The 16,719-nt window shown below is 34.5% G+C and overlaps 2 protein-coding genes across 3 annotated transcripts; one reads left to right on the top strand and one right to left on the bottom strand.

The window, feature by feature from the left end:
* Positions 1-1,377: 1,377 nt before the first annotated feature.
* On the top strand, positions 1,378-2,194 carry LOC132060668 (uncharacterized). The gene has a single exon (XM_059453642.1). It carries the CDS (start codon positions 1,477-1,479, stop codon positions 2,032-2,034), a length of 558 nt encoding a protein of 185 aa, XP_059309625.1. The 5' UTR covers positions 1,378-1,476; the 3' UTR covers positions 2,035-2,194.
* A 4,104-nt stretch (positions 2,195-6,298) lies between these two features.
* Positions 6,299-14,486, bottom strand: LOC132059349 (uncharacterized). Of its 2 annotated transcripts, none has more exons than XM_059451935.1 (7): positions 14,161-14,486; positions 11,651-11,680; positions 11,344-11,439; positions 8,534-8,648; positions 7,604-7,916; positions 7,458-7,520; positions 6,299-6,624 (listed from the first exon to the last, which is right to left on the bottom strand). In XM_059451935.1, the coding sequence occupies exons 1-7, from the start codon at positions 14,317-14,319 to the stop codon at positions 6,522-6,524; spliced, it is 879 nt and encodes a 292-aa protein (XP_059307918.1). In that variant the 5' UTR covers positions 14,320-14,486; the 3' UTR covers positions 6,299-6,521. The 2 variants fall into 2 exon arrangements, with proteins under 2 accessions (XP_059307918.1, XP_059307919.1); XM_059451936.1 differs by having other exon boundaries at positions 6,299-6,628; positions 7,466-7,520; positions 14,161-14,484.
* Positions 14,487-16,719: the final 2,233 nt, after the last annotated feature.

Raw genomic sequence — 16,719 nt, 5'->3', positions numbered from 1 at the left:
ACGATCCGATAGGACACATATGCTCCGACAACCCCTAATAATACGAGTCTTCGTACGAGTCGTTAACACCCCCCATGTTTTGTTGCTCTCGTTGGTGGTAATTGCGAAAGCAAGGGAATATTGACCCATCGACATCCATACCACCGCAATTAAAGGAGCTCGATGTCATATCGACCATATACATGCATCCCATCTATCGGTATCATTAAAGGGTGAGCAAACCATCAATACTGTTTGAATGCCCAAAAGACGAAGTCAAAAATTCTGCCCTCTAAAAGCCGCCGCTGTACAACAGTGCCAGGATTAACATGTTGTAGAGCCACCATATACCCCGGCAACGCCCGAAAAGAGGATTCCTAAGTTCCAAAGATCATCTCAAAAGCATGTCTACGCCCGAGAAATCCCTTTTTCTTGCTTATGGTTTTACCATATTTGGAGTGGACCATGCTAATACAAGTTTTGATGAGCATCCTGCATAAGTTTAAACAAACAACATTTAGTAATGATATTTTAATTGCTATAAGATATGTAATGTACTAGGTCAGATAAGTTATCTTGGAGTTTCCTCAATGTCTTTAAGTAACACATGAGCATAAAAGAGAAAAACAACCTAATACAAAAGCAGAGTAATTTTTTCTTTTCTATCTTTCTTGAACCAGAAAAGTGCTTTCATAGCTTTGGGAGTAAAAACAAAAAAGATTAATCAAAACCCTATAAAATATGACACTTAAACCTAAATATAACAAGTTTTCAAACTTATTTAGAAAACTTTTACAACCCCTAAAACGACGATCCAAATGTATACGTATACTTCATGTAATGAGCCGATATTATTGTACGCTAAAAAAATATTAAATTCTATATAAAATATTTATATTAAAGACGTTTTGAAACGTGACTAATCTTCGATCAAAGTACGAAAAAAAACTTAAAGATAACAAGTTTCCAAACTTACTTCGAGACACTTTAGAACCCCTAAAACAACGATCCAAACATATATGTATACTTGATGTAATGAGCCGATATTATTTTACGCTAAAAAAATATTAAGTTCTATATAAAATATTTATATTTCGGTGTTTTGAAACGTGACTAATCTTCGGTCATAGTACTGAAAAAAACTTATTTTTGAGTTTGATTTTCAAAGAACAAAGGTTAGGGTTGGGGAAAAGAGGATTTCACGCACAGATTCTGTGCGTGAAGCCTAGTTTGGTTTTTTTTTTTTTTTTTTTTAAAGAGTTAATTTAGTTTCAAACGTTATTTTTTGGATTAAAAAAGTTTCGGGCTCCGTTTCCCTGCAGCTGTAACAATAAGCAGAAATATCAGTATCAGATTATACCTCTCACCACCTTGATATTCTAAACATTAAAACATGTGACCACTGTACCCCGTGCTGTCACACTCACAAACACAACATTAAACTCCAAATCCCCCACTTTTTTTTCTTTTTCTCTAAACTCTTCCAAGCTTTCTCTAATGGCAGATTACGATGGCCCAACCAACCACCCAAATCTAATCCAAAAAGAAACAGCTTTACAAGCCATTAACACCATAATCCAACTCCATTTTGAAAAAACCCTAGAGAAAAAAAGAGCTATAGACTTACAAAAAAAAGAACTATGGAAAATGTTCCAACATTTCTTTCTTTTCTTGTCATTAATCTTTTTAGGCCAAGCTCTTTCACCTAAGCTTCAATGTAGACATTGTTGGATACCCATTGGGCTTCTTTCTTTAGCCCATTTGATTTTTTATGTATCTGTGGCACAAACTTTGAGATGTATTAATGGTTTTAAGTATCAAAGGAGATGTCATAAGTTGACATTAGGTTTGGCTACTGAGAGACTTAGGCAATTGAAAATGAGAATTGGTAATGGTGGGGTTGAAGAAATTGGTGATGAATTTGAGATACATTATCAAGAACCACCAGAGAGTTATTTTGGTAAGTTTAAGAGGAATTGGGCTTTGCATTTTGGGTTCTTGATTTTTATTTATGGTTTTATGATTTCTTCATCTGTTGTAATCCTTTGTTTCTAAAGGGGTTTTTTGTTGAGATCTGTAAGAGTGAACTCCACTCAATTTTCTAGGGTAGATTTGTTGAAATTTTTTTTTAGGTTGGGAGGACCCATTTTGAGGATTTAATTGGAAAATATTCTTGGAACTTAGCAAAATTGGTTGAAGTTATGGTTTTTGATTCTTTTGGTATGTTCATTCAAAATTGTGGATGTGTACAACTGTACATGTACATTTTTGCTTTTTTTGTTTGTATTTCTGGATTTTCTCTCGTGACGTCAGGATAGCATACTATGTTATAGGTTTGGTTACTTTTTTCTTAATCATATTACCATATATTTAACAAAGAGATTTGCATGTAATTTATTATATAAATAAAATGATCGTATAAATATTATTAAAATCGGCTGAAAATTTAAATTCCAATATAAGAAGAGAAACAAATAGTGAGAAAGGGAAATTTTGTTATGTTTGTCTATTGTTGCATTTTACATTACTTATAACCTATTTGTCCGAACAATTGAGGAATCAATTTTTTTTTTTTTAAAACAATATTTATTTTAGAGAATGAGGCGTTTAATCAAGTTTTTTATAGGAAAAAATTAAGTGTTTTTGAGCAGTATCAGAAGTTGAAAAAATCCACTGTAGGCAATAAAAATAAAAATAAAAAATCTTAGTAGGCCGTACATGCTTATCTTACCATGGACTTGGCTATTGCTTAGTTTCAGTAAGTTACTCACTAACATCGGTGAAAGTTCAATTCCTTACCTTAGACATGCTCTTCCCCATTTTCTCTTCCCCTGCCCGTATGTAATAAAAAAAAATTAAAAAAAGTTTTTCACTAGAATTACTTTTGAAATCATGACCAAACACAAATTACTGTTGTGATATTGATGAAAGTTATTTTCAAATTGATTAGTCAAATGCAAACCTCTTCTCTTGAAACGTATTTTTTTTTAAAATACATCCGACAAAATACACTTTTAAAATAATTAAATGTTGAAGTTTAACCCAACTTGCTAAATTTTGTTTAATTTTTGGATATCTAATTGGATGTGTTTTCCAACGTTTGCCAGTACTTTATTCTGTCTATTCTTTTTAATCTTTTTGAATATGTAATCAATGTGTACATTCTTTTTAGGTAGCTTTGTTCAATACACAGTTAAAGGCGAAAGGAAATGAATTTAGTGATGAACACTTGTATAGCTCAGCAATAATGAGAAAGCTGCGAGGTGACAGATTTAACACATTTCCGTTAGTTCCATTTCTAGTCTAGCTACAAGAAAGGCCAACCAGAATGTGCTCCTTATTTCTCCTTGTAGAAGAATCTCCCTTTCAGTCTCTTTCATGACCTTCTTATTATTGTTAAGGCAATATAATGCATTTAATAAAAAGTAGTGAGTGTTTACCGAATTATATTTGTGCAAAAGAAGTAAAGTAACTGTTTACCAATTCGGAAAAAGGCCTAAAATACCTTTGAATTATTGAATTTGGTGTAAAAATACCCCCACCATCTTGAGGGACTTGAAAGTGTAAATTTTTTTCCCCACTGACCGCCAAATACCTCGACGTTAACCTTTTAAAAGACCTAAAATACCCTTGATAAATTTTACAGTAATGTATATACACACTATCGAGGATGGGTCAGTATGCAGGACTATCCACAGTGCCTAAAATCCACAACGAATTTATTTTTATTTTTAATAGCACTCCATTTCATTTATTACATGGCACCCTTTGATTGGTTGACAATTTAATTAACTTAAACTAATTAATCCCCCGATTTAACTTAAGGCGGCCCTCGGTGATACGATCCAACAAATAAAACCCAACCCGCCCCAATTAAATCCCCATTCAGCCGTACAAAAAAAAAAAAAAACATACAAAGCCAGGTCATTACAAACTATATCAAAAAAAATCCACGAACCCATTTCATTACAAAACGTGAACTCAAAGAGAGCAAACCATATAGAGGGGTTTCTACTCAAATTTTAACATGTTAAGCTCAATAATATCCACATTCATAGCGTTTACTAAAACCTTACTTCATACGGTACACGGGTATGGTAATTGGCTTCACAATATCACAACTCATCATAAGCAGTAACAGAAGATGAAGATGAAGATAAAAGTCATGGAACTGAAAATTCACATAATTTTGGGTGATGTGGTATCATATTTTGAAAAATATATATATCGCAGTCACATAAATAACAAGGCCGATCAAGAATACGAAAGATACCTCGATATGCGAGTGAAATGCCGAAAATCTTAAATAATTTAGATAAAAAATGAACCATCATAATTGAAGCACCACAATTCATGATTTGTAATGGAATGGGTTTGTGGTTTTTTTTATATGGTTTGTAATGACCTGGGTTTGTATGTTTTTTTATACGGAATGGGGATTTAATTGGGATCCGTCGGTGTTTTATTTGTTGGATCGTTAGATGGGGAGATTAATTAGTTTAAGTTAATTAATTTGTCAACCAATCAAAAGGGTGCCACGTAATAAATGAAATGAGTCCATTAAAAATAAACAAATAACTAACAAATCAAATAATTAACAAGTTATTATCATATATTTAATAAATAAACAATTAAGTAATAATCAAAAAATTATTTTAGGCAAATAAACGATTAATTAACTAATGAAACAAAACAATTAAGCAAATAAACAATTAGCGGTTGGTATTTGAGGGCCCAAATACTAAATAAACAAGCAATAAATAATTAACTAATTAACAATAGAAAAACAAATAAAAAAAAAAAAAAAAACGGGGCGTATTTTTTTATAAAGCCAAAAGGTGGATCGGTATTTTTGCATCAAATTCAATAGTTCAAGGGTATTTTACGCCCCGTTCCGTTACCAATTTATGTAAGAGATAATGGTAAAAAAAAACACTTCTAAGCATCACTTTTTTGAGTTTTCTACTGAACTATCAACAACTATTTATTAAAACACATATGAACTATCAAGTGTTTGCGTTTTCTACTTGAACTATCACCAACTATTTATCATATAACATCTCGACTAGTATTTAATGGTGCTGGAAACTCACAAAAAACAAATGATACTTCGGATGTGTTTTTTACCATTATCCCTTAATTTTTCAATTATTTCCTTTAATTATCGCCGTGGAGAGCAAACCATAATTTCTACTCAAATTTTGTCATTTGACACCATTTTTAAACACGAAACGTCATGATAATAGTGAAGATAAAAGTCAGAATGTACACCACGCACCATCAGATACTAGTCGAGGTATGTTTTGATAAACAATTGATGATAGTTTAGGTGGAAAACACAAACACTAATAGTTCAGATAGGAAACTCACAAAAATGATGCGGCCCCATTTCCGTCACTGTTTATGTGTTTTTAATCATTATTTTTTATATTATTGTACAAAAAAAATACATACCGGATACTTCGGATTGCATCCAATATTTGGGGAGATTACGACCGTCGGACATAAACAATTGATGATAATTTAGCTACCTTTACGTTGTTTTTAATGCCTACGACGGAGATAGAGAAACTATTTCCGAAATTCATTAGTCATCCAATTCCAAACCGCGCGCCATTATAATTCTGGAATTTCTTCGTCTTAAAGAAGAACTGAAGCATCATTACATCCAAGCCATCAATGACTTTCACAATTATTAAAGTAATAACCCTTTCGCACCACTCTAGAGAATCCAAAGATTTTGAACCCAAGGATTGTGTCATTCAAAATAATTTCAAAGATAAGCCAGGTTTTTTTCTAAAAATCTTTGTGTAATAAAACAATGATCCTCATATGTAAAAACAAAATAATTATTATACCTGACAAAAACATCTAAAATCTGTGTAATAAAACAAAGATCCTCATATATATAAAAACAAAGTAATTATTATATCTGACAAGAACACTCATGTCTCAATCCCAAGTTAAAATCAATTACGCATATAAATCCTCACTAGTCATGGTTTTTTTCCACTTAAGCCTGTATCAGTCCAAGTTCGTATAGAATCCTTAAAAAAAAAAAAAAAAAAAAAAAAAAGAAGCTAAATTTCAATAAAGTTGTATGTTTTGTCTATGATAATCTGGCCATAAGTCTCGTGTCCTTGTTGTAACCGTGCAATCAATAAATAATGCCAAAAAAATAACCATAATAAGAATGCAAAGCAACCGAGCAAACACAGGACGAAAAACTATCTTTAGGAGACACGGTGTAAGAAAAATTAGAAAATTATAAATGATCTTACTTGGTATCTTTCTTCCTATCAGAAACTAAGCAACCAGATTAGGAATGTTTTATTTGATTGTATGTATACTAAGACTAAAAGTTTTATTAAGTACATTTTCATGGCTCTGATAGGAAAGACAGAGCCCTCTATCGCCATTCACCAGACTGAAGGAAGTTATGATACAGAACTAAATTAAAATACATAAGACTGAGCTATTTATTATTAATATGAATGATGATTTTGGCTTCTGAAACTCGAACAAAAGAAGCCATGGATACGTCAGATACAAGAAGAGTAAGAACAGATAAAGGTTAAGCTGGGGAGAGCACGTTGCACAATGACTTGTATGCAGTGACGCAGGATTTGAATTTCTCTTCTGCTGCTGCCTGCACAGATGCAACGACTCATCTGGTGAGGAGGGCTCCTAGAATACAAATATGAGTAGCTAAATTCCAGCTATGTTGCTCGGACTCTTCAAGAATGCTGCCGGGTGCGTGTCAAATCCTCCAAAAGTAGTGCATTTTTGGAGGACCCGACATGGGAACAAAAGCATTTTGGAAAGTCCAAGTAACATAGAATTCCAGAACACAGAGTTTCAATAAAGGCATTGACACCGAAAAAGAAGGATAGGCTAATGTATTGCCACTGTAGAAGATAAATCTTTCATACAAATCAAATCACATCCAAAATCAATAGTGTCTACTTCCTCCTTTCCTCTGGCTTACAATTGCTTATATGTCGAAAATGTCAATACTTATTTCAAGTATTTACAAGAGTAAATTTATTAGAAATACCAACCATGCTAATGTCTCTGTTCACATGTCAAATCTGATTCTTCCTTGAACTAGAGAGACATCGGGATGAGCTCCGTGGCTCACTCTCACCATAATTAAGACAAAGGAACAACAAAGTAACTCCCTTTCAGATTGTCTTTTACTCAGATACACCATCGGCCACGGAGTGTCAAATAGCTGCTAGATCCTAATGACATGTTTCTCTATCAATGAACCCGACTAGCATATCTTGAAACTAAAAGACAGAAAGAATGCATTCTATGGCTCACCCTAGGGGTTTTTACTAGCCAGAACCATGAACAGCAAGATGATTTTTATGACCATTTTATACAATTTCAACATATACTTCCTTTTTACCTCCTAATAAATGCTTCTCACTTGACAAAGTCTAAGCGGACAAACAAAGGAATTGCATAACTACAGGCTAACCTGTGAAGGGCCTTGATGCTTATCAGGATGCCACTTCAGAGCTGATAAACGGAAACTGCAAGGACAATCATAGTGTCTCACATTAGTCTTCAATATATATATATAGAGTATGGACAACACAAAACTTCTAGAACTTACGCATTCTTGACATCCTCAATCTTCAGAGGACCCCTTGGGGGTAAACCGAGAATTGTTCTTTCAGAGTAAGACCCTACATTAAAAGATTCGTAGTTGGATTCTGTCTGTGTCTCGTTTTCAGTTTCATTATCCCATCTGCAATGCCTTTGTTCTGACCAGTCTGTTTCTTGTCTTCGGGAGAATAGATCTTCAAAAGGAGACGATTTACCAGGCCTAGAACACCAAGTGTACCACTTATTACCAAAAGTTGCTTGGAATACTGTCTCGGGATATTCCTCGAAGTCTTCAGATAATCTCCGTTTCTTCATTTTTCCTAAAAGAATATAATTAGCAGGTCAATAGAGGTTACCTGCATCCTTTAGTAAATAAGCTCTGTATCGTATCACCATCAGCCATTTAAAGAGTAGAGATTAACAATCACAAAGCATAACAGAAGGTTATCTGAAGTTATGACATTTGTAACTTTGTGACAGACATAACAAGTCCAATTTCCATTCTTTACAGAAGCATTAATTCAAATGTTACTTTGAGTGGCTCAGAGCCTTGCAATACAACTCCTACATGGATTAAACGCAAAGCAAGGCAAGTTCATCCCATTTTACGCAGCACTATAGCTGCCAACTGACAGCCAATAAACCTTTTTTAAGGCATTGTTTTCAGTATGATTCCTGATAGGCACCCCACTAGTCCAGCTAGCTGGTAAGCAATAACAGAGCTATAGAAAATACTAACCCAGCTCCAAAAAGGAACCTAACAAATTAGGTCAAACCACCAAAATCAAATAGCAATATATGATTCAGTTACATCTGGAGTTTTCTAGGGGCCAAAGGTTGAAACGCACCGATATTTTTCAGCATGACATAAGAATTTTCATTAGACAGTGCTAGTCGAAGTAGAGAAACCAATAGTCAAATGAGAGTACAAACTTACGCATCCTTCTCCTTAAGCGATCTCTACGACGAGCAGCAGACTTATATTCACTTTTCTTCTCTGAACGATCATCTCGATCCACATCCCATCTATCATCTATTGTTGAAGATTCACTCTAGTAAATTATTCAACAAGAAAATAGCATATTGTCAATAAGTATAATAAACTTGAGGTGAAAAATGGTGACATGAGAATAGAATTTAATATAAACAGAGAACTTGCATGCAATTGATCAGGTACTTTTGAACAGAGATAAGATGCAATGGGGGAGAAAGACAAAGCAATAAAGAACTACGACAAAAGTATACATGGGATAGGTATAAATGAAAATTTCATCACTGCTTATATTTTCTCCATCTTTTCCTCTATTTACTAGGTTATTCATCTTGCTAAACTGAGCTTGTTCTATCCTAGTTAAACCTTGATACCTTTATTCTTTAATCATTATATCAGTAGATGCTAAAATTGCACAAATGAGGAGTTTCTGAATAGATCTTCCTTTTATCCTTCTAAGAGATTACTCATTCACTTCAAAGCTGACATAGGACAAGTGAGGATCCTTGACAAAGACTGAAGTTTCTGTGGTTGATTAGCAGAGGCTCTTAGGCTACATGAACAGAGACTTCAAGTGTCACATTGGGAAGCAGGCATAAAGCAGCTTTCCTTGGGTCGGGTTGGGTTGGGGTGGGGCGGGGAAGCGGATATGTTAGTATTTCCTCAGTTCATTTGGAAATTAGGTTAGTATTTTCATGGATATAATTGGAAAGAGAATGTGCCGGGGCAGGGCTGCTGCTTGCTCAATTTTTCTTTTGACAGTTGCGGAATTGCACCACTGACACTTTTACTAGTGATAAGTTATTTGCTACTGGAGCCGATACCGCAAAGGAAGAGGGGAAAATTTCTAAATTCATGTTTGGAGTATATAGCTGGAAAGAAATAGGACATATCAATGGATTAAGGCCTGTTTGGCCAAAATTCTGAGAAGCCAAATCTGCTTTTTTTTTTTTTTTTTTTTTTAAAAAAAAAAAAAACTTAGTTTAGATAGTTGAGGTGTTTGGCCAAGCTTTTATGAAAAAATAAGTACTTTTTGAGTAGTAGCAAAAGCTATTTTTCAGAAGCTAAAAAGTAGCTTCTCCCGGGAAGCATTTTTGGAAACTTGATCAAGCACGAAGTATTTCTATAATATTGGAAAAAGTGCTCTTGAACTAGATTACTCAAACACAAACTGCCACTCTTCAAAAGTACTTACTTGAAAGATACTTCAGATAAAAAACACTTCTTAAAATAAGCAAATTTTAGAAGCTTGGCCAAATAGGCGCATTAGGTTCAATGTTTGTTAGGAGTCCTTTTAATCAGTTTAGACCTCTAGTGTTGGAGAACCTCTTAAGTTATTGAATATTGGAAAGAAATCGGTCCAAATGGCAAAGAATGGATAATGAGGATTCATATAGCCAATCCGACTAGCTCGCGATTGAAGCATAGTATTTTTCTGGTTGTGAGAACACTTTGTTTGGTGCAAAGAAGTTTCTTCCTTATATGATGATGCCATTAGCTTCTTGGAAGACATTTCTTTCTTTAGTTGATTCTCTCAGTTGACTTTTGCTTTAGTTCACTTTTCTTCTTTTTCTAGAAGAAGAAAAGAGAAGAAATAAAAGGAACACATATGAATAGGTCTCGGACTTCTCCCTCAGTTCATTTGGAAATTAGGTTAGTATTTTCATGGGGATAATTGGAAAGAGAATGTGCCGGGGCAGGGCTGCTGCTTGCTCAATTTTTCTTTTGACAGTTGCGGAATTGCACCACTGACACCTTTTACTAGTGATAAGTTATTTGCTACTGGAGCCGATACTGCAAAGGAAGAGGGGAAAATTTCTAAATTCATGTTTGGAGTATATAGCTGGAAAGAAATAGGACATATCAATGGATTAAGGCCTGTTTGGCCAAAATTCTGGGAAGCCAAATGTGCTTTTTTTTTCTTTTCTTTTTTTTTCTTTTTTTCTTTTTTTTTTTCAAAAAAAAAAAAACTTAGTTTAGATAGTTGAGATGTTTGGCCAAGCATTGCACGGTGGTAGTAATTGTTTATTTCAGACACACCAGCACACATGCGAATACAACCTTGGTGATAAGCTAATAATATCACAAATTTTATCTATCAATATATACAATCTATTAGCCCGCCTTTGGTAAAAGATGGAAAACATAGAAACTCCAATTGGAAAAGGACAGGCAGATAAAGGAGGGACAAGAAACAGAAAAATAACAGAACTAATTTTCAGTGTTCCCAAGATACAAAAATGACCTTGCATTCAATGATTGAGGTCTGTAATAGCAATCTAGGATGTATTCATGTCTTTTTGGAAGATGTTGTCCTTGATAAACTTGTAGCGTTTGGTTATTTTCTTATGCTAAAAATGTTTTTCAACAAAGAAAATTAACATACACCAAAACGGGAAAATGAGAGCGTATGTCGTCTCATGTGCAAATATTTCAACTTTACTTCATATCACTTGCTTCAACTACCAAGTAAATATTACTCTCAACCTTCAATACCCAAGACGATTACCGGAATGACACCCTGTACCACTTCTATTGTTGCCTCAGGTCACCTACCTTATGTCCAACCAAACACCGGAAAATAATTCAGGAAGCAAACTAATCCAAAGAAATTACTTTAAATGAAAAGCATTTTATGTCACTCCATAACAAGAAAGAAAAACTAAAAACTAAGTCAAAGACAGTAATAGTTGATCTGTTATGACAAAGATTAAGATTTACCTCATCTATGAAAGGAAAGAGGATTAAATATTTACCTCAAAAGAGTTTCCAGATGCACCATAAAAAAGAAGATTTTTCAAAGCTTTTTTTGAGTCAGCACGCTTTTGACGTGTTGCATATCTGATATAATCCTGAAAAATAATGGAAATGTTGGATGATAAATAAGAAAAAGAGGAGGAAAAGAGAAGTTAATAGACATATTACATGGAAAGAAAAAGAAATGAACAGGAAAAAAGAATACCTAACTGACCAGAGAAAACTAAGCAAAAAAATTCACGAGGATATCTCCAATCCTAGGCAATTTCACTCACTATAATACTGGAAACTGGTAAAGATATTTACCTTAGTTGGCGGCTGACTTCCTCTAAATTCCTGCAAGAACAATTTATGAAAGTCACAAATGCAAACTGTAGAAAGATATTGCTTGAATTTTGAAGTAACAAGCTGGAAATACATTGTGAATGAGAAGAGAATGCTAAAACTGAGTGCAGAAAGACAATAAATTCCTTATATTTACCAGTCTCGATGAACGAGAGTATTGGAACTTTTTTTGGGAGGATAAGGGAGCACATTGACACTTAATATACAAGCAAACACAGAACATAACCACCATCCTCCCCACAAACTCAAGGAAACATAGAGGAGGAAGAAGTATGCTCTCAATTCTTGGCGGAATTTTAAGCAGATTTTTCTTAAACCACTACGCCTACCAAGGTAACAAACAGATTGTCTAGACCATGATAAATTGGCAGCATAGGCCTTGTTGACTTAAGAGAAGGCAAAAAGGCAGATTCATATACCGTTCCCAAGGCCTTTTCCTTTGTGGCATGCATAAAATATTCTGGAATTTCATAAAAATATTTCTAAATTTTATGCAGATGCTTAGACCTCCATATCTTTGCTCGCACATAGCAGGGCTTGTCTGTAGGTGCAGGAATAGAATCAGACAATTATTATCTATAAGAAGATCAATTGGAGCCAACTTGGTAGAGATTTAATGGCTAAGTGCAGGGGCGGATGTAGGCGTTAAGCTATGGGTTTGACCATGGGTGGATCTACGTAGAAGGAAGGGGTCCGAAACCCCTTCCTCGGAAAATTACACTGTGTATATAGGTTTAAATTTTTGTTTTATGTATATATATTAAATGTTGAATCTCCTTGACACAAGCTAAAAGCTCAGAACAACAGTAAAGGGAGTTCAAATTCTCTTAGAGGACAGAAGTTCAATTGTTGCTAACCACAGTTTCTAGTCTTTTTATCTTTAAGTGTATTATTAATTTCTTTTTTTTGGATCTCCTTGGCAAAAATCTTGCCTCCACCACTAGGTTTGATAGAACCCAGTAGCTTTGGTGTACACACACTGTATGTGTTAAGAAATCCACTAAATATATACAAGAATTAAATTCAGAACCAGTTACTTAGCATTTGAGTTTGTTCTCCTACAGTCCACAATCCCTAAAATTCAAATTTTGGATCCACCTCTAGCTAAGAGGTGTGGGTAAAGCCACTAAAGATGAGTGGTGAAAGAAAGGCATACGTAGCATGTCAAATACTGAACTATTTCAAATATATTTAACTGCTTTTTACAGACAAAAAATTCAGATCCTGCTGAAGTCGTTCCAAAAGAACACTTTTGAAGACTAGAAAAACTTCATTAAACTTTTGAAGACTAGAAAAACTTCATTAACTACTTCCACTACAAGCCGTTAACTCTCAAGTCATCTTAGGATACCTTCACATGAAAATAAACTGTTTAATTGCTCATTTCCTAGGTCTAAACCTGTTAAGAAGTAAGAGCTTATGCGCACTCCAAAACTTCTGAATAATGGTTATCTAAATTAAAATGGAAAAAAGTATTGTACAAGTACAGGACACACAGGCTGAAAAAGTTACTGTCATTTTGCAAATGAAAATTTATAAGCACGAATGGCACTGTCCACGAAAGTGCTGACAGAAGGAAACTACTCGCTTTGAAATCTCACTTTGTCACATAATATTAGGATAAGCATAAAATGCGGAACAGCTAAACTAAATGACCCTCAAGCACCTGTTTTGCAGTATGTATACACTATTGAACCACATCTACAATTACACAAATTTGCAAATCCTTCTTCCAATCGAGAGACAGGACTAGATAGAAATGGCTAAAGCTATTGCAAATTAATCCTCTTCGATTTAGTAATTTATCAATCATTGGGCTAACAAAATGAGCATGGGGCTTCCATAATGGAGGTCTTAGGCTCGAAATCTCCCGCCTACGACAGGAGGGGATTTGCCTTATGGGTCGAGCTCGTCGCACGGGGCTTGCCTAGTGAAGGTTATCTCTCCTGTGTGATTTGCGCGATATTGCACATGAGCGGGGTTTACCCTGTGTGTTCCCTTGTCATAAAAAAAATGAAAATAGTTTCCAACAAAATAATCAAGAAACCAACAAGTTAATCTCTTATTCGGAACCTATATATCTTCCTTCTTTCCTCAATTCAAGATTCATTAGTCAATTAGTAAATACTTTGACCAATAGTGGAAAAAGATGAAACCCCACTTTCCCTCACATTATACTCCAATTATATCAACTTCAATCAATAGGCTAATTTTAATATATTTATGAGGCAACAACAATTCAAATAAACAAATACTTGTGCAGCTATTAGTTACAACAATTAAAGATCAAACTTTTACCCATTAGTGTCTCATATCTAAATTTAAACAACAATTACAGAACCAAGAACCTACAATATTGCCTAAAAAACAAGCAAACAACCCTCAGTTTCATTGTTCTTTGCAAAAACTATGGTCCAAAGAATATTAGCAACCAAAAAAAAAAAAAAAAGGAAAAGGCAAAGAGAACTCACAGAATTAAACTTGTTTTTCCATTTTTGGGAGCAAATAGAAGTAGAATGGAAAGAAGCCAAATGGGTATTTTGTGATTGTGTAGAAGCAACAATTCTTGTTGATTGAATAAGTGCATCCTTCACCATCAAAACGTTACGCCATCTATGTATTACTTGCATTTTCTTGAAATAGCAGAGAAACTTTGAAACTGACACAAAATTGAAATATAAAAGGAAGAAAGAAAAAGAAAAAGAAAAAAAAGAGCTTTCTGATTTTTTTTTTTATAGAAACAAGTGTTTATAGTTTCTTGGAAGGAAGGAGCTGTTTTTGGGGAAAACAACGTAGTATACACAACATCAGACCACCTTTGACGCTTCACCTTATGATAATGGGCTTTCTTTTTGGGCTTTGTGCATTGGGCCTCAACCACATATTTGTTGGAACAAATGCGCGAGTAGCAGAATTGAGGACCGTTATTTAAGACATAGGCGAGGTTCATAAATATTTGTAAGTTTAATCGCTTCAGAATCGACTTCAGACCTACGAGACTCAAGTTGAAAAATTCAGTGTCTAGCATTTGAAGGTAGGCTTGTCAAAGCCTAACTTTAGATAAATGTCTGAAGTTTGACGAGTCCGGAACCAAAATGACCCAAAAAACGAGTTTTCGACCAAAATACTGAACAAAAAAAAATGTTACGAAAATGCCTTTAGCGCGATAAATTACTGCGCTAAAGAGTTAACGGACACGGCTCCGTCAACTCTATAGCGCAGTAATTTACGCTATAGTGCTTTTTTTTTTTTTTTTTTTTCTCTTTTGGTTAACCCTTCTTTCGTTACACTTTTTAACGTACTTTGACCATAGATTAATCATGCTTCGGGACCCCGAAACTTCAATATTTTATATAGAACCCTACTTATTTTTGTGCGATTAATTAGGTAGGATCAACACATCAAGGATACACAAAAGTTCGGATGGCCGTTTTAGAGGTTGAAAAGTGCTCGAACGCTTATTTTTCGTTCAAGGCTCGGTGACATTAGCTTGAAGTTCTTTACGAATACTTAAACTTGTTCATTAATAATTAATTAAAAGTTAGTCAAAATGGCAGCGTTCATGCAAAAAAAAAAAAAAAACTTAATTAAATTGCATCATTCATAACCTTGAGTAGATGAAAATACTTAACACACTAATTCATTAATAAGAAACCCATGATATATTAAAAATACAATCACAACATTCTTGAAAAAAACTTAACATACTAATTAATACCTAAGAGCATAACGATATATTAAACTTAAAACTAAAATCACAACATTCTTAATCATCATCAGAGTACAAGTCCTCAATATCGTCCTCGAAAAAATATTGGCGGTTTCTTAAGACACATCTTTTCGATGCGCTTAGTTCTCTACCGGTTGATGATGCTTGTTCTTCGACCAACTTTAGCATGTAAAATCTACATCGTCTTGCCGAAGATACGTTGTTTTCTTTTATAATCCTTTGCACGCAAGCTCGCAAGTTTCACCTACTGCGAGGCATGGTTAAGGAAAGTACCTCGTTGGTATTGGAGCGTTGAGATTTTCCAAGTCACGAACAAGACGTTACGATTCGGCAAGCGATATGACCATTCTCGGCGTAAACCGCAATAATATTCCCGCGGATGCGAATATTTCACACTTTAAAATCATCATTACGCCTATGCATAAGAAGGTGGGGATTTAGCTCATCTAGTTTGAGATCACTAGTATCGCTCGAAAAGCGTTATGATTTGAACTCTCATCGTCATGCTATTTGGTTCTTTTGGAAGGAGTAAAGACCAAGCCGAGTTTCTACTACTCGACATTGAATATGGTGTAGTCTAATAACAAAGAAAGAGGCTACTTATATAGTTGCAAACCCCAAGTACCACTGGGGGGGGGTCTTTATGACCCTACCTACTTACCTTATTATAAGAAAAATGTTAATCTTTATCGGACATTTCACGTCATACAAATCCCACTTGATCTAAATCTTGTGCTACCATATATACCATATTCTACCCTATGGTAACGTATTTGCATCCGATTGTTCTCTTGTGAAAAACGATTAAGAGCCAAATTAAACTTCTTTGAGTTCCGAGGCATTGACATAGCACGTTTTTTTGGGCGTTTAAGCCCTACCGACGCTTAACTTGTGCTCGATGCTTTGCGGCCTCCTAACACGCCAATCCCACTCCTCTTGTCATTTTATTATTGTATTCTCGATTGAATCTATCGTTAGGGTTATTTGAGTAATGAAAATCATCATCATATAGTTCTGTCCTACCATTTTGCTTGAAATATGTTTCTTTGGAGTGAATGATATAACACGGCTTATATCTCTAAATTGGTCAAAAAATGACATAGTAGCTCAATTTTGTGTGAAATGTTGTGTGGTTATAATAACTTATTCGTCAAATTACGTTATATAAAGTTTGATTCGAATCATGACGTTTTGTTTGATAGTTGAGGTGACAATGGAGGAGCTGTATAGCGCGGAAATTATGCGTTATACCGTATAACGCAAGAATTCTTGTGCGTTTACCGTCATAACGCAAAGATTT

This window comes from Lycium ferocissimum, chromosome 6, assembly GCF_029784015.1.
Source record: "Lycium ferocissimum isolate CSIRO_LF1 chromosome 6, AGI_CSIRO_Lferr_CH_V1, whole genome shotgun sequence".
NCBI classification, from domain to species: Eukaryota; Viridiplantae; Streptophyta; class Magnoliopsida; order Solanales; family Solanaceae; genus Lycium; species Lycium ferocissimum.
This window is presented reverse-complemented; position numbering and strand designations above follow the sequence as displayed.